Source organism: Piliocolobus tephrosceles, chromosome 10 (genome assembly GCF_002776525.5).
Source record: "Piliocolobus tephrosceles isolate RC106 chromosome 10, ASM277652v3, whole genome shotgun sequence".
Lineage (NCBI taxonomy): Eukaryota > Metazoa > Chordata > Mammalia > Primates > Cercopithecidae > Piliocolobus > Piliocolobus tephrosceles.
The window spans coordinates 46,064,920-46,088,377 of record NC_045443.1 but is presented as its reverse complement, the minus strand read 5'-3'; the positions used below and the strand labels follow the sequence as shown (position 1 = coordinate 46,088,377).

Here is a 23,458-nt window from a genome sequence, read left to right as displayed (position 1 = left end):
AAGTAGAGGTAGGTAGGAAGCAAGAAATACGGGTGCAAAGTCCTTCACCTTTCCTTGGGATACTAAAATCCCTACTCATCTAAGCACACTTCCTCAAACCACACTTCTGAATATTAGGCTTCCACTCTCCGTCTTTCAAGTTCCAACTTCTTAACTGGCCCAGAGTACAGCTGTTTTCCTTCAGCTTCTTAAGTTTATCACTCTCCTTCCTCTTCCTTATGGGAAAGGATTTCTTGATTCAGACCCCAGAGTAATCTAGTCTCAGGAATAGTGAGCAACAACAATGGTGCAGTGAGGGATCTCAGGGGATTGCAGCTAGCCCAGATTAAGAAATAAAGATGGTCTGCCTAGGTAAGGCAGACCACAGAAACGACTGTTCGTTCACCCATATCCCGATGCTGGCTTTGCCCGAGGAGCCCCTGGGCCCCTCAGCCCAGCCCGTCTCCAACGCAGCCAACTTGCCGCCTCAGTCCTTAAATTCCAGGCACAACCCAGGAGCTTGGGATTCTCACCTCAGTCCTCACTGTCTCATCCCCATTCCCGGCTCCCGCCTCCGCCGCCCACAGCCCCTACACCGGCCTCCGCCCAGACTCCAGCTCCAGCGCCCTGCTGCCTGTGCTGCAGCCGCTGCCATGGTGATGGGTCTCGCGAGAACTGCCGCTTGCTACCGCGCAGCTCTCGCGCGATCGGGGAGGTGGGCCGTATCCCGGGCTGGGGGTGGGAGTACGCCGCACAGCTCCAGTCGCCGTCGCGGCTTCCGGTGCTAGGTGGAGGGAAGGAAGGAGGGAGCTGGGGAGCGGGCCAGGGCAGCAGCCGGGCTGAAGTCGGCTTGGGGAGCCGGAGGGAGCGGAGCGGAACCTGCAGGGCGGAGGCGGCGGCCGCAGCGGCGCAGCTGATAGCAGGAACAGGTGAGAGGCTGGGAAGGGAAGGCGGGTCCCGGTAGAGAAGAGGCTTGGTCTGGGTGAGGGCTGAGGAGATAGAGCGCCTCCCGGGCCCCGCCCGGCACTGCTTGGCATGGGGCGGTGGTATCCTTCCCATCCGATAACTCAAGAGAGGGGGCGTCTGGCCAGCTTTACGCCTGCCCCCGCATTTGAAGGACGCGGAGCTGGGGTGGGGGTGGGGGGCGCACACGGATTTGTCCTCTGCCTCGCACAAGGGGGCGACCTGGGCTGCAGTTAGGTTGTCGCCTGCAGGAGGTGGGCTGTTGAAGGGGAGGAAAACCGTCCGAGGAGAGGTAATGCGGGGGCGGTGATGGCTGTTTGTATCTTTTCTGTTAAAGGGCTAGGGAATGCTGCTTTCTTCTACTCCCTCTCCCTCCCCCACCTTAGCATAGGAGACCGGAGAGAAGCCTTGCTGTGGTTACACCCCCTCCCCCATCATAGGGCAGGGGTGCGTAGGGGGGTTGGGGGTTAGCCAACAGGGCAGGGTGCTGGTGTACCACATGGGCGCTATTCTGATAGAGGTTGCGCTTTGGAGTCTAGGGAACCGCAGGTTGGGAAGAGGGCAGCAGGTGGGGAGAGGGTGGAGAGGAGGCAGGAGAAGGGGGAGGGGGATCTGATCTTCCTGGGAGAAGAGAGGTGGGGCCTTCCTCCCCAGGCGGAGCGGGGGCGGTCTCACAGGAGGAGGGAGCATCTTGTCACTGGCCCTGAGTTTGTGTCTTCCAATCCGCTTTCTTTCTTTAGGAAGTACCAGGATTCCCGGAACAGAAAATGGAGCCCTGGCTTACGCGAATCGTTTGAGGGGAGGAGGGGGAGTTGGGGAGGTGGAGTTCCTGTTAAAAGGGGCCACTTGATAAGCAAAGTGGTAGCTGTTATTTTTGGGGAATTCCCTTCTTGATTGCATTAAGGCGGGTCTACATCTTTCCAGGCCAGGAGGAATGTGGTGGTGGAGGTGGAGGATTGTGGTATGTGATCAGGAGTGAGAAGAAATAGTAAGGCCATCCCAGTGAGGGAGAAGTGTAACCTAAAACCTGTCTCTGCTGTTGTTGGATTGGGTCACCCCTGGTCTATGGCATGAAAGTTTTATTGGGAGATGTGCTGCAAGAGTCTGATTGCTTGGGTCAGTGCAACAGGACAGAATCTAGTCGCTGCATGCCTCCTTCCCTGTCCTCAATCAGGTAGGTAGTAACAGTCTTTGCTGCCATTTTGTCTTGGGCTTCTTGTTGGGTTAGGTGTCTTCACTTGCCGTGACTTGGGACATGGGACAGTGTTATGGGACAGTGGATTATCATAGCCCATTGGACTTGAGTTTGAAAAACATGTCTGTAAAAGTTCATTCTAAGAAAAAAACTAATCCATTAAGGTTCAGCTTTTCACAGAATGAATGATTGACCTTGGAAGGGCTCCCATGTATCACATATTCACATGCGTCCTGTTTCCCAGCATGGAATTATTACCTTGCATAGTTAGAAGTTTTATAGTTGTCTATCTTGCTTTTCCAAAGAGACTAGAAGCTTCTTGACTGCAGGAACTGGATTTCATCTCCTCTTCCACAATGCCCATGCAAACAGTAGGTACCCATAATGAATTTAGAATGTGTTCACATAGAATGTGAATGGATAGCTTTCTAGCTGTAGTTTAAGGAAAGGGCAAGAGATGGCTTGGCTGTCAGCAGAAGTGCCTGGAGATAGCTTAGCAAGGGTACAAAGACCCTTAGCCTTTGTAATTAAGAAGTTTTGGTGTCTCTGCCTTCCTAAGAGGCACAGAATAGGCATAGATAATAGAAACTAAGACCCAAAAAGAGAAATACTACTAGAACACAGAGTCATTATCTGCAGTCCCAGATTTCCTGCTTCCCCATTGTGGGAAAAGGGGTCTCTCCATCAGACCTAAGTCCTTCAAAGTGTTATATATGAATTGGGATCCTGGAGAGTTTGGAAGAGGGACCAATGTATGTATATGTGTGGTGTCTGGCACAGAATTGGTACCAGTGAATGGTAACTGCTATTATACTGAATGCAAGTATAAAAGGAGAGCACACAGCAGACTGGAAAGAGTGGAAGTGAGTGAAATCGCACAAAGAGTCATATTGTAGCGTGTGTTCATCCACACTACTCTTTTACACTAGAGTCATAATAAGAGGAAGTGGACTCAGGATAGAGGGTGGGATTTATTGGTTAGAGGGAGGAACTTTTTAAAACCAGGTCAGTTAAAGCTGACTGTGTAACCGAAGGAAATTGTAGAATCTGCTTCCCTATATACCTTTATTTTTATCCAACCAGGCTGGAGAGTAGTGATGTGATCATAACTCACTGCAGCCTCGAGCTGGGCTCAAGCCATCCTGCACTTCAGCTTCCCAAGTAGCTGGGACCACATGCGAGCGCCACCATGCCCAGCGAATTTTTTTTTGCTTTTTGTAGAGATCTCACTATGTTGCTAGGGCTGGTCTCACTCCTGGCTCCAATATATCCTCCCACCTTGGCCTCCCAAAGTGCTGAGATTACAAGCATGAACCACCATGCCTGACCTCTCCTCACCATTTTTGTTGAGGTAAATTTAGAGGCAGAATGGTATAGTAATTAAGAGTGGATCTTGGAATCAGACAAAATTAGATGCAGATCCTGCTTCTGCTAATTACCAGTTGCATGTTCCTTGTAAAATTGCTTCTGTAAAGAAGGTAATGATACATGGTTTTCAAGAGAATTACTATTTTTTTGGTTGTCAGTAGAATTAAATGAGATAAATGTAAAGCACCTGGTATTGTACAAAGCATATAGTAAGTACCAAATAACTGTTAGCTGCTATTAATAATCCATTATCATAATACTAATAATATGAACACTCAGGGCTGCCTTAGAGGAAAAGAGGTTTACAAAAGAACAACTTGCTGCCTGAGGTGCTTGTGTAGAGGGATGATTGTTACCACGAATTTCTATGCTGGTTATAGACTTATGAGCAGCAAAATCTTTTTTCAGCATCAGCATCACAGAGACAGCTCCTGCTCTCTGAGTGGGAGGTGAAGCTGGAGCAAGGCAGGGGCCCTGAACCATCAATTTGGATGTAGGGTGAAGACATGGGGGCCCAAGAATAGTATTCATATTGGAAAAGTCAATGTGACTCTGAGATAATGGTATACTCTTCCAGAAAAGAGCACCCTGGTGACCTAGCTCAGGGATTTAGACTCCTAGATCCCCTTATTTTAGGTCTCAGTATTTGAGGATCTTCGTTTAGTCCACTCTTTTCATTAAGTCCAATCTTTTAAAAATGTCTGCTTTTGAGTATCTGTTTCAGAATATCATGGCCCAGAAATTGTGATATCTGTATAACTGTCTACCGTACCTTCTTCACTCCAGTATCTGTTGGAAATACAGATAGAGTGCTAATAAAACTATTTGATAATTAAAAGACATGGGGAGTGTTTGGAAAGAGTCCCACAGATGTTTGAAGGCTTCATATTATAGTCAGGTAAAGAACTGACTAAAGTAGGGATTTCATGAATGTGTTAGAGCTTTGCCATGGACTTATGCAAAGGATCTGCCACACCATGTGGACCAGAAAGGAAATGGCTCAAGATGTTAGAGATCCACCATTATTACCATATTCCTGAAGAAAGTTGAGATGACTGGGTGTGGCAGGTCTCTTGGTACCTTTTAGTTCTCCCATTACCGCTGTAAGCCTGGCATAATCCTTCCTTTATTAGCTTATGCACAGGAGTGTCAAGCATGAATGTTTAAACTTCAGCATGAGCTTAAGATGCAGGAGAGCATTTGCTCTCTGTTGCAATGGTTTATGTCCTTTTTTTTTTTTAAAGCAGTCAAACCTTAAATAAAATTTTATTTGAATTCTAATACATAAAATGGACAAAAGTGGAGTTACTTTCTACTGGTGGTGGAAAGTGGGGGGTGGAGTATAATTACACCTCCTCATATGATCTCTCCGCTCTTCAAGCAGAACCCTTGGGCTCTGAGGACATGGAAACCATTTCTTCAGTTTGTCAGATACAGGGAAAAGGATCAGAGACCACCTATAGAATACTGTCTTCCTCAACCCCACAAGTGTTTTGCCACCCTCAGTAGAACCGTTCTCAACACGCATGTCAGTCACTAGCTATAGGTCAGTCATTGGTGCTGGATGCTGGAGACGTGAAACATGAATAAGGCATAGTCTGTGCTGGCAAAGAGCTCACAGTCTAGTGAGGTACTTTCCAGCCTTTTTCCCATCATGGTATACACAAAAAATGGTAATAGTGAGACTTGAAATCTGAGATGGCTGGCCCAAGGGCTCTAGCCACCCCAAGCCCTGCCTAGCCATCCAGTGGCTGATAGGATCAGTAACTCCAGCTGACCTGTAATGCACTCGAGGCACATTGGGCAGTTCCAGCTCTGGAAAGCAAAACAGGCAAACGTGAATACTGCAGCAAGTCCTAGAGTAAAAGTGTGTTTGGGATGCTGAGGGATCACAGATAACTCTTACATCCCAGGCAGGCAGTTCTCTGTTCCTCTGTGTCCTTAGGCTGCTCTGTATAATGGTTGGCCTTGTCCACATCATGTCTTCCTGTTTAAGCAGTTTACTGTCAGCTGCATCTTGACTTGCACAGTGGGACCAGTTTAAGGGCAGAAGATTATTAGGGGTCTAGGCTATTGATGGACTTTCAGTGATTTTGTAATTAAGAATGTACAGTGTTCTGGATATCCAAGACTGTAGAGGTGGTCATTGGATTGGTACAGCCATCCACTACAGAATATCAGGAGCTGTAGTGGTTGTAAGCTGGTCAGATTCTAAGAATAAGGCAAGCTGAAATTTTTGGGTAGAGGGCAGTGCCACAGAATGTTCCAAAGAAACAAATGAGTCTAGTTTTTATCTCGTCAGTGTTTTATCTGGCTAGGATTCTAAAACAGACCTTGTCCTCTGTTCTGACTCACTTGCTGAGGGTTGTCCGTGGTAAAAGCCTGACCCTTCCCAGGCATTTTGGGTCTCCATTAGACAGGGTGGTTCGGGATCCTTCTTCACTCACAGCTGTGGCCTCCTTCAGGTTTGTGTGTCCTGGAATCTTTTCCGGGATTGTTCTTTGACTAGATGGGAAGCTGGCGTAACAATTCTGGCCTGAGCCTAAATACCACTAATTGAGTTAATTGGGACTTATTTAGTTAGATATGTTTTAGTTTATGTCAAAACTGTAGCTTTGGATCCTCCCTCTTTTGTATGTTCTGTCCCCATTGGTGTCTATGATGTCTTGCTCTCTTGATTTCCCTTCTGCCCCTCTGGTTGCTTCTTGTTCTTTCCTGGCCTGCTTTTCTGCCCACTACTTTATTTATTTATTTTTTAATTAATTTTTTTTTGAAACGGAGTTTCGCTCTTGTTGCCCAGGCTGGAGTGCAATGGCACGATCTTGGCTCACAGCAACCTCCACCTTGTGGGTTCAAACCATTCTCCTGCCTCAGCCTATGGAGTAGATGGGATTACAGGCATGTGCCACCACGCCCGGCTAATTTAGTACTTTTAGTAGAGACGAGGGTTCTCCATGTTGGTCAGGCTGGTCTCGAACTCCCGACCTCAGGTGATCCACCCATCTTGGCCTCCCAAAGTGCTGGGATTACAGGCATGAGCCACTGCACCCGGCCTATTTATTTTTTGTTTATTTGTTTATTTTATTTTTTTGTTTTTTTTTTGTTTTTGAGATGGAATTGCGCTCTTGTCACCCAGGCTGGAGTGCAGTGGTGCAATCTTACCTCGATGCAACCTCCGTCCACCTCCTGGCTTCAAGCAATCCTCCAGTCTTGCCTCCTGAGTAGCTGGGATTATAGGAATGCCCCACCATGCCCAGCTAATTTTGTATTTTTAGTAGAGATTGGGTCTCACCATGTTGGCCAAGCTGGTCTCGAATTCCTGACCTCAGGTGATCCACCCACCTTGGCCTCCTAAAGTGCTGGGATTATAGCTATGAGCCACCGTACCTCGCTGCCGCTACTTTAAATGTTGATATGTCAGGCAGGTTTCTGCCTTTGCCCTTTTCTCCTATCTCACTGTGTACACTATCCCTAGATATTTCCGTTAGGATATATTAGTTACAAAAATAGAAAACACATATGTGGCTAACAGGCTGAGAGGATTTATTAAATCATATAGCAAGACATCTAGTAGAAAGGCAGACATAGGCTGGCTGCCGTGGCTCATGCGTGTAATCCCAACACTTTGAGAGGCTGAGGCGGGTGGATCACTTGAGGTCAGGAGGTCTCGAACTCCAATAAATACAAAAAATTAGATGGGCATGGTGGCAGGCGCCTGAAATCCCCCAGCTACTTGGGAGGCTGAGGCAGGAGAATCGCTTGAACCCAGGAGGTGGAGGTTTCAGTGAGCCGAGATTGCACCATTGCACTCTAGCCTGGGCAACAAGAGCGAAAACTCCATCTCAAAAAAACAAAACAAAACAAGAAAAAAACAAAAAACGGCAGACACAAAAGAACACATATTGTACAATTCTACTTCTATGAAATACCTAGAGTAACAAATTCATAGAGACAGGAGAATGGTGGTTACCAGGGGCTACAGGGACAGGGGGATTGGGGAGCCTCTGTTTAACAGGTACAGTTTCAGTTTGGGAAGATTAAAAAGTTCAGGTGATGAGTAGTTGTGATAGTTACACTACAGTGTGAATGTACTTAACGCTACTGAATTGTATACTTGAAAATGGTTAGAATGGTAAATTTTATGTGTATTTTACTATGATTTTTTTAAAAAAAGAAGCCAGCCGGGTACAGTGGCTCATGCCTGTAATCCCAGAACTTTGGGAGGCCGAGATGGGCAGATCACTTGAGCCCAGGAGTTTGAGACTAGCCTGGGCAACATGGCGAAACTTCAATTAGACAAAAATTAGCCAGGTGTGGTGGTGCATGCCTATAGTCCCAGCTGCTCCGGAGGCTGAAGTGGGAGGATTGCTCGAGCCTGGGAGGTGGAGGCTGCAGTGAGCCACAATCACGCCACTGAACTCCAGCTTGGGTGACAGAGCAAGACCCATCTCAAAAAATGAAAGAAGCCAGGCATGGTGGTGCATGCCTGTAGTCCCAGTTACTCAGGATTGCGTGAGCCCAAGAATTTGAGGATGTGTAATGCACCATGATGGCACCTGTGAATAGCCATTGTACTTCATCCTGGGCAACATAGTGAGATCCCATCTCTAAAAAAGAAAAAGTTTAATTTACCAGCTTGATATTGTCATTAAGGACCCAACTGAGTTTTTTCCATTTTTCTGCCCTGATATTCTGGAGTTTTTAATGTCTGTCTCCTTTTCTTTATGGTCTCCAGATTATTCTAGCTTCTCATTCTTCTATATCATCAGCATCCAAAGGCTGGACAAGAGAACATTGCCATAGATCCTTTTCTAAGATTGAGGGGCCAGGCACAGTGACTCATGCCTGTAATCCCAGTACTTTGGGAGGCTGAGGTGGGAGGATTGCTTGAGGTCAGGAGTTCGAGACCAGCCTGGGTAACATAATGAGACCTCGTATCTACAAAAAAACTGTAAAAATTAGCCAGGCATGGTGATGCACACCTGTAGTTCTAGCTACTTGGGAGGCTGAGGTGGGAGGATCTCTTGAGCCCAGGAGATGGAGGCTGCAGTGAGTCATGATCATGCCACTGCGCTCTAGTCTGAGTGGTAGAGTGAGACTCTGTTTCTGAAAACAACAGTAATAATAAAAACAAACATGTTCACACTCAGATCTGTTCCTCTTGTATTTTCTTTCTCAAGAAGTGCCACCCAGTCCCTAGGCCAGAAACCTGGGACTCTTCTTTGATTATTCTACTCTTCTGCCTACATTTAAGCACTCATTAAATTCTGTCGATTCTACCATTTTGATGTTTCAAATCTGTCTTCTCCTCTCAATTTCCACCTCTAGTTAAGAACTTGTGATTTATCACCTGTATTACTATATCTCCTAAGCAGTCTCTGTGCCTCCAGTCTTTTCCCTTTCTAATTTACTCCTGAAACTTCTGCCAGAATGGTCTTTCTAAAGCGCATTCCTGATCACATTACTCAGCGTGGCCTTTAAAGCCCTTCATGATCCAGTCCCTGCTTATCTCTCCAGCCCCATCCCTCATCATTTTCTTTCTTTATTTTCTTTTGAAACCGAGTCTCGCTCTGTCACCTAAGCTGGAATGCAGTGATGTGATATTGGCTCACTGCAATCCCTGCTTCCTGGGTTCAAGCAACTCTCCTGCCTCAGCACCCTGAGTAGCTGGGATTACAGGCCCATGCCATCACACCTGGCTCATTTTTGTATTTTTGGTAGAGATGTGATTTCACCATATTGACCAGGCTGATCTTGAACTCCTAACCTCAGGGGATGTGCCCGCCTTGGCCTCCCAAAGTGCTGGAATTACAAGCGTGAGCCACCCCGCCCCTCCCTTCATCATTTCTTTTACCCACCATGCTGTATCCAAATAAGCTACCTCCCAGTTGCACCTGGCTTTGGCTAATAAAAAGTGCTATCTAGCTGGGCACAGTCGCTCAGGCCTGTAATCCCAGCACTTTGGGAGGCTATGGTGGGTGGATCACTTGAGGTCAGGAGTTCGAGACTAGTCTGGCCAACATGATGAAACCCTAACTCTACTAAAAATACAAAAATTGGGCCGGGTGCAGTGGCTCAGGCCTGTAATCCTGGCACTTGGGAGGCCATGGACGGGTGGATCACGGGTCAGGATTTCAAGACCAGCCTGGCCAACGTGGTAAAACCCCATCTCTACAAAAACACACCTGGCATGATGGCAGGTGCCTGTAATCCCAGCTGTTTGAGAGAAGTAGGAGATTTTTCCTGGGAGAATCACTTGAACCCAGGAGGTGGAGGTTATAGTGAGCCGAGATTGTGCCATTGCACCTCAGCCTGGGTGACAGAGCGAGACTCTGTCTCAAACAAACAAACAAATTAGCCGGGCGTGGTGCTGGGTGCTTGCAACCCCAGCTACTTGGGTGACTGAGGCAAGAGAATCGCTTGAACCTGCGAGGCAGAGGTTGTGGTGAGCTGAGATTGTGTCATCACATGAGTAGCTGGGACTGCAGGGATTACAGTGCGCCATCATACCCGGCAAATTTTGTATTTTTAATAGAGACGGGGTTTCACCATGTTGGCCAGTCTGGTCTCAAAGTCCTGACCTTGGGTGATCCACCCGCCTCGACCTCCCAAAGTGTTGGGATTACAGGTGTGAGCCACCACACCTTGCCTGTAATCTTCACTTTAGGAGGCTGAGACTGGAGGATCGTTTGAAGTCAGAAGTTCGAGACCAACCTGGTCAACAAAGTGAGACTGTTATCTCTACCAAAAATAAAAATAAAGTTAGCTGCGGCACGATGATCAGGGCCTGTAGGTCTAGCTACTGGGGAAGCTGAGGCAGTAGGATTGCTTGAGCCCAGGATTTGGATGCTGCAGTGAGCCTGGGTGACAGAGTGAGACCTCATCTCTTGAAAAAAAAAAAAAAAAAATATATATATATATATATACACACACACATATATATATATATGTATTTTTTTTTTTAAGTGCTATCTTAAACTTAGGTCTTTTTTTCTTTTTCTTTTTTGAGACATTTTCTCTCACTCTGTCACCTGGACTGGAGTGCAGTGGCGTGATCATGGCTCACTGCAGCCACAACTTCCTGGGCTCAGGTGATTTCTCTTGTCTCAGCCTCCTGAGTAGTTGGGACTACAGGGGCACACCATGACACCCAGCTAATTTTTTTTTTTTTTTCTCCGTAGCGACAGGCATTGGCCATGTTGCCCAGGCTGGCCTTGAACTCCTGGGCTCAGGCCATCTTCTTGCATCAGCCTCCCAAAGTGCTGGGATTACAGGTGTGTGCTGCTGCGCCTGGCTCAGTCTTTATGCCTTTGCACACACTTCCCCTGCCCAACTCCCTCTTTATTGTCTGATTATTTCCTCTTCTTCCTTTAGGAGCCAGCTTAGGTATGACCTGAGAATTATGTTTCGGAATCACCATTTACCCTTCAGTGTTGATTTACTGCTCCAGCTTTCTGTCCACATAATACTATGTGCTTACTCTACTCTTACTCTCACACTGTTTTGTAATCCTGTCTTTACTAGTCTTTTCCATTAAAGACTGAATTTCATGGCCGGGCACGGTGTTTACACATCCCAGCACTTTGGGAGGCCGACGCGGGCAGATCACGAGGTCAGGAGATCGAGACCATCCTGGCTAACACAGTGAAACCCCGTCTCTACTAAAAGTGCAAAAAAATTAGCTGGGCGTGGTGGCAGGTACCTGTAGTCCCAGCTACTCAGGAGGCTGAGGCAGGAGAATGGCATGAACCCAGGAGGCAGAGCTTGCAGTGAGCCGAGATTGCGCCACTGGACTCCAGCCTGGGCAACAGAGTGAGACTCGGTCTCAAAAAAAAAAAAAAAAGACAGTTTCATGAAGGCAGAAACTGTCTCCCTCTCTGTATCCCTAGTTCAGTATGCTCAATAAATGTTTGATGAATGAGGCTGGGTGCAGTGGCCCACGCCTGTAATCCCAGCACTTTGGGAGGCTGAGGCGGGCAGATCACAAGGTCAGGAGATGTAGACCATTCTGGCTAACCCGGTGAAATCCTGTCCCTACTAAAAATGCAAAAAATTAGCCAGGAGTGGTGGCACGTGCCTGTAGTCCCAGCTACTCGGGAGGCTGAGGCAGGAGAAGCGCTTGAACCTGAGAGGCGGAGGTTGCAGTGAGCCAAGGTCATGCCACTGCACTCCAGCCCGGGTGACAGAGCGAGAATGTCTCAAAAAAAAAAGGTTTGATGAATGGATGAAAGCTGGTATCAGAAGCTATTTCTTAACTTTGGGAAATCTTTAAGTCTAGTATATATCGTTAAGATACCAATCTAGGAGTTCTTGTGTTCTGATTTCAGTGCTCTTGAGACAAAAACTTGGAGTTTACACAGGTCATAAGCCAGCTGCACCAAGAAAACTCAGTACAGGCATACTCTGCTTTTGTTTCTTTAAATTGTATTGGTCTACTGGTTAGCTGTGCTAAAAATAGCATCTCTATTAGTGATATTTCAATTTGAAAATTATCTAAGAACAAAGCTGTTTTTACTGCACTCTGCCTGGCAGCAGAGGGTTTGGAGACCCTGGTCTTCCTTCCCCTGGACCCTGAAGAGGGGGAGGTCGTGCCAGATCAGGAGTCCCCTCAGAGGTGTCTCATAGCACATTCTTGGATCATTCACTGGAATCAGGTAGAGGGAGTATGTGTGGCCGACTGGGATGTGTGACTCTCAAAAGCACCTGGAGATTGAGGCAGGCATGTTCCTGCAACATATGTAAGGAAAGATGGCTGAGTAGCCAGTTACAGCAACAGCCTGCTTCTCCTGGGGGGATGAGGTGGGGGCAGTGAGTTGTCCTCAAGTGAGGATATCCTTAGATGAGGCTTAAGTCAGCTGATGTGCTTAACTGAATTCCTACAGTGTCCCACACAGATTGTACTAGAGCACGTATTTGGATTCCTATTGTTTTTACCTGTGATAATAAAGTTTCTGACTGTAAAACAGAACCTGGAGATATCTTGTTAATAGAGATGTTAGTATAGCCCATTTTTCATCTTGAGCCATTCACTGTCAGTCTTAACTGCTGATTCTTGATATCCAACAGCCAGTGGAACCCTGGCATTTTGCCCTGTCAACACAGGAGTACCATCTGTGGTGAAAGAGTAACTATAGGCTATATAATACATGGAGAAACAATTCACGGTTTGTTGGCTTTGCCATTCTGCTTCCTAGTGCTTTTTTAGGAATGTATTGTGAAAGTGAGAATAGGCTATATAGCCAAAGATTTGTATTCATGGCACAAAGCTGAAAGCTGCTACCATCTTGGTGGTAGGGCAGCTTTGTGGTAGTGCTCTCTGGTATTAGCAAGGGACAGGGAAAGCCAAGACAAGAAAGCCAGCATCCCCTTTGAAATGCTCATTTAAATCAAGCTCCAGATTATACTTAAAGAAAAGTCATGGCCAGATGTGGTGGGTCATGCCTGTTATCCCAGCACTTTGGGAGGCTGAGGCAGGCGAATTGCTTGAGGCCAGGAGTTTGACACCAGCCTGGCCAACATGGCAAAACCCCGCCTCTACTAAAAATATAAAAACTAGCAAGGCGTGGTGGCACATGCCTGTAATCCCAGCTGCTCAGGAGGCTGAGGCACAAAAATCGCTTGAACTTGGGAGGCAGAGGTTGCAGTGAGCAACCTCTGCCTCTGCACTCCAGCCTGGGTGACAGAGCAAGACTCTGTCTCAAAAAAGTAATTAAATAAATGAAGAGGAAGAGTCATAACGTCCATTAGTTTCAAGGCCCTGGGCTTCGCCAGGGAGACACATGATAGCTACTGGATGTTTATTTTTTGAGACGGAGTCTCACTGTTACACAGGCTGGAGTGCAGTGGCGTGATCTCGGCTCACTGCAACTTCTGCTTCCTGGGTTCAAGTGATTTTTTTGCCTGAGCCTCTGGAGTAGCTGGGACTATAGGCATGTACCACCACGCCCAGCTAATTGTTTTTTTTTTTTTTTTTTTTTTCTTTTTGAGACGGAGTCTCACTGCTGTCTGCCTGGGCTGGAGTGTGATGTCATGATCTTGGCTCACTGCAACCTCCACCTCCCGGGTTCCAGCAATTCTCCTGACTCAGCCTCCTGAGTAGCTGAGATTACAGGCGCCCACCACCACACCCGGCTAATTTTTTTGTATTTTTAGTAGAGACAGGGTTCCACTGTATTAGCCAGGATGGTCTCGATCTTCTGAACTTATGATCTGCCTGCCTTGCCCTCCCAAAGTGCTGGGATTACAGGCGTGAGCCACCGCACCCGGCCAATTTTTGTGTTTTTAATAGAGACAGGGTTTCACCATGTTGGCCAGGCTGGTCTCAAACTCCTGACCTCAGGTGATCCACCCACCTCAGCCTCCCAAAGTGCTGGGATTATAGGCGTGAACCACCGTGTCTGGCCTCTTCTTTTTTTTTTTTTTTTTTTTTTGAGATGGAGTCTCCCTCTGTCACCCAGGCTGGAGTGCTGCGGTGCAGTCTCCCTCTGTCACCCAGCTGAGTGCATCTCAGCTTACTGCAGCCTCTGCCTCCCGGATTCAAGCAGTTCTCCTGCCTCGGCTTCCTGATTACAGGCGCGCACCACCACGCCCAGCTAATTTTTGTATTTTTAATAGAGATGGGGCTTCACCATGTTGGCCAGGCTAGTGTCAAACTCCTAACCTCAGGTGGTACGCCCACTTCAGCCTCCCAAAGTACTGGGATTACAGGCATGAGCCACCATGCCTGACCAGCTGTTTAGATATTTTATCAGGTATTCGTCAGTCCCACTGTATATTAAATGGCAAGAGGGAATCCCACCAATTCTAGTCTTCTAGTCCTTTTATGTTATTCCCAAACCAGTCCTGGGTCAAATATATGTGGAAAATGGCTGAGAATGGACAGGATAGCTAAGCAACTCTCTGTGCATTACATAGAGGTACCAAATCCTACTGGACAGAAGAAATGATATAAGGACATCCTCAGATGAAGCTTAAATCAGCCAATGTGCTTAACTGAACTCCCACAGTGGACTTTGCACTAGAGGGAGGACAGATTCAAAATAAGTAGACATGGTCGTTGCCCATAGGGAATACACAGTTTAATGGGGGAGACAGTAAATACACAGACTTACAAAAGAAGAAAAACTCCACAAGGTAGTAAGTGCCACATTGAGTGGTTAAGATCATTCAAAGTAAGGCCTTGATGTGGCACGCCAGGAAATAGAAATAGGTGTAACACTGGGATCAGCTTTTGAACCAGGACTTCAGCATGACAGCCTAGCAAAGAAGAAGATCAAAGGACAGTGTACCTGTGTTCTGGGGGAAGGCATGTTGACTACCTTCATCTTTTTCAGCCACCACTATACTCACAGTTGGTAAGCATTTAATCAGCAATAGTTTTAGTCATAAAGGACAGCGAGATAAATGTGTGGCATAAATTTAATTCAGAATCTGGGCCAAAGCCTGATACCAAACCTTTAAAGCAAAGGGTCATCTGGAGCTAAAGGAAAGGCTCCCTGAGCAAGAGGCAGAGTAAAGACTAGGAAGACTTGGGGAAGGTTTAAATTTCATGAGGTGTTAGTAGTATAACCAAAAACCACACTACTACAAATTGCCAAGGTTGGTGAGAGCTGTTCTTAGCTGGGTAGGTCCCTCAGGGGTCCTCAGGAATCTGTCTACCTGGGTGGGTTGAGACAGAAAGAGTAGAGAGGAAGGCTAGCGGGTGGCTTGGCTGAAGTTGAACCCTAAGGTTGAGCTAGCCCTTCTTCCCGGTGTGTGAACCCTCTAGGTCAGGGGTAGGGCTCATCTGGGGAACCTACTGAGAGTGCCACGCCTGGCTCATTAGTGGCTGTCTGGGGAGGCCTTTTGAAGATGAAACACTTCATAAGCACTCATTGTTTCTGTTTTTTTGGACAAACTAGTACTTTGGTCTTCAGGGACTGTTGATCTGGCTCAGTTGCACTAGTCTGGAATTTGCTGCAAACTGAGAAGGGTGGTAGGGGGAAATGTCAGAAGTTTTGTAAAAACAACCAAACTCCCACCAAACCCCCATGCTTATAAATAGGATTCCTCCCCGTCCACCTTTCACATTCTTGGGTTTGGGCGCACTTTGTCTTGACCTGTCCCTTTGGCTGCTGTGTTTGGGGTGTGTGTGTGTCTCTGGTTCCCAGACTCTAGAGAATGCCAGCAGCTGGCATATGGTGATTGCTGAATAAGCTGCCCACTGACACATGCCTCCTGCAGGCACAGAGAACTGGCTTGTATGGGTGATTCTGAATCCTCATTTTATTAGTGTTTCAAAGATGCATTTCTGTGGCTATCCTGTGCCATAGAGAAGAGAGAAAAGAAGAAAGGAGATGAATGAGTGAATCTGATTCTGTCTGTTGGGGCAATGGCTGGGGTGAACAGATAGACATTTTGTACCTTCCTAATGATTCTTTTGGTCCTGTTCATCCTTTCAGCAGGTATTTGTTGTTGTTGTTGTTATTGTTGTTGCAGTAGTTGTTGTTGTTGTTATTATTATTATTATTATTATTATTATTATTATTATTATTATTATTTTGAGATGGATTCTTGCCCTGTCACCAAGGCTGGAGTGCAGTGGCGTGATCTCAGCTCACTGCAACCTCCACCTCCCGGGTTCAAGTGATTCTCATGCCTCAGCCTCCCGAGTAGCTGGGACTAAACAGGAGTATGCCACCATGCCTGGCTAATATTTGTATTTTTAGTAGAGACAGGGTTTTACCATGTTGGCCAGGCTGTTCTCAAACTCCTGACTTCAGGTGATCCACCTGCCTCGGCCTCCCAAAGGGCTGGGATTACAGGCATGAGCCACCGTGCTCGGCCTCAGCAGGTATTTGTTACGTGCCTACTGTATACCAGGCATAGCATCCAATCTGAGTGAGCTGTCAGTAAAGTCAGTAGAGACCCTGGGGGTTAGGGGTTAGTTCAGTTTTTCAACTACTGTGTCCTTGGCACTATTCTTGGTACTGGAGACAGAGCAGTGAACAAAACACATAAGGAGCTGATATCTTAGGTAGAATAAAACAATCAGCAAGAAATAAATATATAATGTGTCAGATGGTGATAAATGTTATGAATAAAAGTGGGATAAATGGGGTAGAGAGTGGTGTGTGTCTGTGTGTGTGTGTGATACAGGTGATTGTGGGAGGCCTCTTTGGTAGGAGACATTGGAACAGACAGGTAACTGAAGGGGGTGAAGGAGTAATCCATGATGGCTATCTGGGTGAGAAGCATTCCAGGCAGAGGTGATAGCAAATATGAAAGCTTTTGGCCAGGCATGGTGGCTCATGCTTGTAATCTCAGTGCCCTGGGAGGCTAAGGCAGGAGGATTGCTTGAACCCAGGAGTTTGAGACCAGCCTGGGCAACGTGGTAAGACCTCGCCTCTTTAAAAAAAAAAAAAAAAAAAAAAAGCTTTGAGGCAGGAAAGGAAAGTGTTGGGGAATTGGAGTGGAGTAAGCAGAGAGAGAGTAGTGATCTTGTGACAGAAGTAGGGGAGTGGAGGTCATGTAGGACCCTGTAAGCCATGGTTTGGGCCTTGGGTTTTACTGAAAAGGAGCCATGAAGCCACTAGAGGGTTTTGAACAAAGGAATCATATGACCCGAGTTTGATTTTAAAACCACTCTAGATGCTATATGGAGATTAGGCCAAAAGGCTTAGGGAAGAAGCAGAGAACCAATGAGATGACTGCCTCATTGCAGCGACCATGTGGGACAGCCCCTTCCTTGGATGGGCCACAGTGAGCCAAGGATGCACCTAGCTGAGGAGTAAAGGGGTAACGCCCACCTCTCTACTCCCAGTGCACTGTTTTTTGAACAGGGCACAACATTAGCAGTTGGCATTTCGCAGAGTGTAAAGGATCAGCCTCTTTTAGGAGTGCGGCTTTCTTATTCCTCATTTGTTTTGGTGTGGAAGAAAGATGGAGTTGCAGAAATATAGGACGGGAAGAGGCAGAGTCTCTTGATTAGAGGAGAGAGCATAAACCTTGGGAAACTGGCAAGCCTGAACCTTGTCGGGAGTCACAGAGAGCCACTCCTCATTCCACTCCCTCCTCTTCCACCCTTGCCGGAAGTCTCAGGGTAAGTAAGGTTAGGGGAGGGAGGGGCATTAATGATCTTGCAATGCCTTGGGGTGTAGGGTAGAACAGCAGAACTGAAGGGACTTCAGAAATCATCTAGTTCAGTCCCCCTTCCATTTACAGGTGCACATATGGAAAAGTGAAGTAACTTGCCCAGAGTCACATGGTTAGATTACTGGCAGAGCAGGGATCCTTAGTGTTTACTGCTTTGTCTCTGTTCCCAAAGACTCAGTATGTTAAGTGGGGCTTGGTATTTATAGTTCCACTTAGACTCTCGGTTTGTCATGAATGAACTCTAGCCATGACCTTGGGAAATTCTAATTACTTGGAAGTCCTGACAAGCAAATGATGGTACAATTTTACATTTCCTTTGTCTAGGATCAGGTCTTCCATACCAGGGACCAGGCCAAAACCAGACTGCCACTGCCCCCTACTTGGGCCCCACTGTCCCGAGAAAGCAGTTGCTGTGATCATGGGCAATATCTTTGGAAACCTTCTCAAGAGCCTGATTGGGAAGAAGGAGATGCGCATCCTGATGGTGGGCCTGGATGCCGCAGGAAAGACCACCATCCTATACAAGCTGAAACTGGGGGAGATCGTCACTACCATCCCTACCATTGGTAAGAGCAGAGCTTGGATGTGGGCTTTCATGCCGGCAGCTGAGGCAGGGCAGGGACCTATTCCTGGTTCCCCCATCTGGCCTCTTCTCCCCAGGCAAGTCCATACAATTTGTGGGGTTCAGAAAAGAGGGGGGTGTTGTTTAGCTTACTAGCAGGTGCTGGGGCTGCTGTTTGCCCACCTAACCTGGCTCTCCCTGATGCGGGAACTTCCATGGCCTGGCACTCAACAGTTGCCCTCAGGCATGGAGTTGGTTTTTTCTCTATGTTTGGAAAGCAGGTGAACGGCTTTGATGCTCCTGCCAAAGGCTTGAAATAGCTTGGGTTTAGATCTTTGGTGGCCAATCTTGGTTACAGTCTGCTGAAGGGAGGGAGAACATTTGCCATGTAGTAGGGGCTCCAGTCAGCATTCTCAGCTGGCTCTGCCTTTGGGGGTCCAGGATGCCAGCTTATTTCCCTTTCTTCACTCTGCCTCTCAGGCCCCACATCTTAGCTGAGGCCGACTCTGGTAGCCAGAGTACCAGAGTAGGGCTGAGTCATTTTGTAGGAGAGAGCACCAAAGACTCAGTGGAAAAGTCAGGAAAGTTGGCCCACATTACCCAAGCAACTGTGAACCTCTCGACTGACTTTCCTCATCCTCTTCGACTTCTCTTCGGTTTTCATTTTGGCTTTTAGGCTGCTAGGTTAATGATTACCAGGTCTGAGGAAGCCTTAGCTTTTTTTCCATTGTTGGTGTCATGGCTACCACTGGGAGAAAGCAGAACCAAACTCATTGTGGTGGTGTTTGCGGGGCTAGTGTTTGAGGCCAAGTGGCCATTGCCTGTTTTTTTTCCAAAGGATTCAATGTGGAGACAGTGGAGTATAAGAACATCAGCTTCACAGTGTGGGATGTGGGTGGCCAGGACAAGATTCGGCCCCTCTGGAGACACTACTTCCAGAACACCCAAGGTATGCCTAGGCCTAGCATGGGTTGGTTGGGTGTGAGCAGAGAATGTGGCTGTCTTTCTTGTTTATGGGTGGCCAACTGTTACCCTACTGCAGCTCCTGGGGGCAGAAGAAAGGGAGGAAAGGGAGCAAATATTTGGAGGGTGTCAGGCAGGTGTTGTCTTTTTGTTGGGGGGAGGGGGTTACCTGTCATCTTAGTGCAGCCCATGCTCTGCCTCCCTAGGCTTGATATTTGTGGTCGACAGCAATGATCGGGAGCGAGTAAATGAGGCCCGGGAAGAGCTGATGAGAATGCTGGCGGAGGACGAGCTCCGGGATGCTGTACTCCTTGTCTTTGCAAACAAACAGGTGAGACTTCTTCCCACCCCAAAATCTGGGAGACAGCAAACTGGCTGTGGAAATTGTTGGGTCTTGGGCCTATTACACGGTAAACCCTTTTAGTATGCTCTCAATTTTAGAAGTGTGGGAAATTGAGCAGTTGGCTTCTTTATGCCCCTCTTCTTGTGCCCCACCCCAGCTTTATTTAGCAACATTGCAGTCCTCACGGATTGCCTCAAATCTTTCTTTCATCTTGCCTATTATCTACTTTAGGTGAATTGGCCTCACTCCTGCTGTCAGACAGACCTGATTCTTTGGTCAGTTTGAATCACGTCTCTTGCTTCCCCACCAATCTCGTATTTGGTTTCCAATTCCTCAGTACAGTGACCGCTAGTGCCTTGGATCTTGGGTTCTAGGGTGACTAAATCCAAAGTAGCTCCTTAGGATCTTGTTCTGGGTTTCCTAAAATAAAGGAGGAGGGGAAGGTGCTGGTACACATTTCTTTGGTAGATGGGTGTTCTAGAAGCCTTTAAAAAATCCTGAGGCTTCTTTTTGTGTGTCTCCCACGTGCTCCAGGATCTGCCTAATGCTATGAATGCTGCTGAGATCACAGACAAGCTGGGCCTGCATTCCCTTCGTCACCGTAACTGGTACATTCAGGCCACCTGTGCCACCAGCGGGGACGGGCTATACGAAGGCCTGGACTGGCTGGCCAATCAGCTCAAAAACAAGAAGTGAGAGCCAGACAGCCCTAACCAAGCACCCCACCCACCCCTGACATACCTGCTGTCACCCTGCCCCAGTCCTACCCCTTCCTCTCCATTGCAAGTGTGGCCAGGGCCCTGGGTATCATGTCCGCATGCCCAGCAAGAGCCTTGCCTCCCCTGCTTCCCCTCTTTCCTGTCCACCTATATGACCAATCCCTAATTGCTGTCCTGATGATGAGTCATTCCAATTTACTGGATTTTAAACAAAAACAAAGTTGTTATGGTTTCATGGGGTGGCCCCTCTCTCTCTCACCCTCTGGGTTTCGGGAGGTCGAGTGGGGTATTCTCTTTGTTTGGCAGTGGTTGCTGTCCTCTTGGCATCTGAGTCCTTTCCCTGTCCCCACAAGCCCTTCTACTCCCTGTTTGTCTTTCCTTCGCCACCCTCTCCCTGTTCTACATGGAAATTGCACGGGCCTCTCTGTGTTTGCGTGCATGTGTGCGCCTGTATATACATGTATAGAGAGATATATTTGTGGGGGCCGGGGGGAGCGGGGAGGGGGTGGAGTTAAGCTCAGGGCTTGCAGCCAGGACACTGCCCACTGGAGCCTGTCATCTGCCCCTTTCGTATTGGTGAGATTAAGGGAAGAAGGTGGGAGGGCATTAGTCAGGCCGGACTACCCCAGTCTTTGACTGGTTACCCACCTCTCTGCAGTTAGGTTTTTCTGGATGATAGGACAGATGATGGATTCTCCACCACCATTTTCCTTATACTCCTCTCTCCACCCTTAGGACTGGAGGGTGGCATTTATCTCTAGATGACTGTTCCCAAGGAGATGCCACTGTGCTCTGCCTTATTGTTGGGAAGGAGAGAGGAACCCACTCACTCTTATCAGCTTAGAGTGTTCAACTGATCCTTCCCCACCATCCTCAGATCTGTTCCTCTGGAGCTTGACTAGGGGGTGGGGATGGCAAGTCTGTGGTGTGTGTTAGGGACCCAGGGCATTGTGGAAAGGGAGGCGAAGGCCTCAGGCTTTCCATCTTCATTCTCTTTTGTTATTAGGAGGTGAGGCATGGATCAGTCCCATTACTACCTTCCAGTGCCCCACCACCCTTCGATCTTGGGTGCTGGATGGTTCATCTGTCCTTGGTCAGTTTTCTCACCCTAGTACTCCTGTTGGCCTGACCAGGGCTACTGGGTGTTCTAATGAGGAGCTGGGAAGTGAGGTGACATAGCTGACCTTTGTATCAACTCCCCTCTTCTCCAATTCTTGTTTTCTAGTCCAGGGTGTGCTAAAGGATGAAGATTTTCTATTGTTTCCAGGCCCTCAGACCATCCTTGCTGTCCCTTTACCCTCCATGCCCCTGCCCACCTCACCCACTTCTCGTAAATGGATCTGGGGGTTAGAGTGGAGGAAATAAAATCCTGAAGTGGTTGTCAGTGCTTGTGGGATGCAGTGGTCCTCAGGGTTCTCGCCGCATTATTATGTAGTTGTTCAGAAGTTGCTGCTACTGCATCTCTCTGTCTGCAGGGGGCACTTGTCCCTGAGGTCCTGGCCTGGGTCCTGACTTTCGTAGTTTCTGTGAAGACGTGGCTGTCCTGTGGGCTTCTGTGTGTGCTGGCTGCGCCCTGAGCTCCCAGACAGCTGTCCATAACCTTTCTGTGAAGGTCAGGGCCCAGGGCCCCCCACAGCATAGCTGAGAGATCCCTTCCCAGTAGGGCTGTCCCAAGTCCCACTCCATAAGGCCAGGTTTCCTGCCTACTTTTATCGATAGCAGGTGGATCAATACTAGTAACCCCATCCAAGACTGAACTGTGAAAGAGAGGTTCCAGGGGTATCTCCCTCAGTGCCAGTTACTTAGTGATGTGTTACCCACGATGCAGTAGGTGTGTGCAGGTATCTTGCTCTCTAGGCCTGTGTGTGTGTGTGTGTGTGTGTGTGTATGGGCATGGGTGTGGGTGTGTTTGTGTGTGGTGTTTGTGTGGGGGGGTGTTGGAGATTTTATTTCATTTAAAAATGTATTCATTACCCTGGCCCCACAGATGCTTCCCTCCATACTTTTTATTTGCTCTATTTCCTCAGATTTAGTTTGTCCTGGCCCATTGCCTCTCCTTCCCTGAACTCTTTCCTTTTCAATCTCAACTCATTCACTGCTGTTGCTTGTTTGCCCTTTTCCATGTATTTTTTCCTACTTAGGATTTTCCACTCTATCTTTGTGGTTCATGAGGACTTTGCCTCTTCTCCTGCCTCATTCCCTGACTTTCTCTAGTTAGATGCCAGTCCTAAATAGGTTTTCCTCACTTCAGGCCTCACCCCTCACCTTGTTTTTGGGGGGCTCCAGGGACAAATCTGGGGCTGAAAATGTTAGGAGGTTGACTTGGTGCTGCCCCAGATCTGTCCAGCAGGGAGCAGTAAGTGATCTTGGTAGTATCCCTGGCTACTAAGCCCTTGGCAGGGGTGGTCCTTTCTACATTCCCATTCACTTAACAGCTCTTTTGGGATTGGGTGTTTCATTCCATTTCTTCCCACTCCCTCTCCTCTCCTCTGGTAGGTTTAATTTTATGCTTTCCCTGATTCCAGCTTCCTGCTTCCTGAGGACTCTCCGCTCCCCCCACCCCAAAGTTTGTCTGTGGTGTTACAGTGGTAACTGCAGTTCCTTCTCTGGAATGTAGACTGTGTATGTTTAATAACTCACCTTCTCTATCCTTGCTCAAAATGTGGGATAACACGATGACTGTGACCCTGGTTGGAAATTAAACTTGTTTTATGCAGCTTTGGAGCAGACCTTCATCTTTGCTGTGCAGCAGCCGTGGGACAGTGGTTTCATGTGAGGGGAGTCCTTTTTCTGGTCCCTCTCTTCATAGTGCTCCTTCTTTCAGCAAAGGGGTAAAAGGCACACTTGACTGATAGAGAGTAAGGTTATGGAGGAACTTGGTCCCACTCCACACTGGTTATTTCTTCCCATCATAACCCGCGGGGGGAGCCCAAATGAATTGGGCACCAGAGTGTGAGGGCTTTGTGACTTTCCTCCTCTAGTTCTAAGGTTTAAACCTGAAATCAGCCACATTTCTCACCTGTTGGTAGACTGTAGGGACTTCACTGGCTGAAGGGCCCTGAACTTGGAGGGCCCCATGTACCTCTATCTCAGATCTCAGCCTTGCATATGAGGTGCTTCTAGTTTGAACAGAGTCCCCTCACTAGTCTAGTTCTGGACTTTGGCAGTGAATAAACATGAAGGATAAACGTCTGGGCAGTGTAATGACCTTGATCCTTCTTATAACTAATGGC

General features: G+C 47.7%; 1 protein-coding gene across 2 annotated transcripts; it reads left to right on the top strand.

Moving 5' to 3' along the window:
- The first annotated feature begins 666 nt into the window (after positions 1–666).
- On the top strand, positions 667–22,946 carry ARF3 (ADP ribosylation factor 3). 2 transcript variants are annotated; one of them, XM_023211237.3, is made up of 5 exons: positions 667–908; positions 17,963–18,204; positions 19,039–19,149; positions 19,370–19,494; positions 20,041–22,946. In XM_023211237.3, the coding sequence occupies exons 2-5, from the start codon at positions 18,057–18,059 to the stop codon at positions 20,200–20,202; spliced, it is 546 nt and encodes a 181-aa protein (XP_023067005.1). In that variant the 5' UTR covers positions 667–908; positions 17,963–18,056; the 3' UTR covers positions 20,203–22,946. The 2 variants fall into 2 exon arrangements, with proteins under 2 accessions (XP_023067005.1, XP_023067006.1); XM_023211238.2 differs by lacking the exon at positions 667–908 and adding an exon at positions 16,958–17,585 and having other exon boundaries at positions 20,041–20,645.
- The last annotated feature ends 512 nt before the right edge of the window (positions 22,947–23,458 follow it).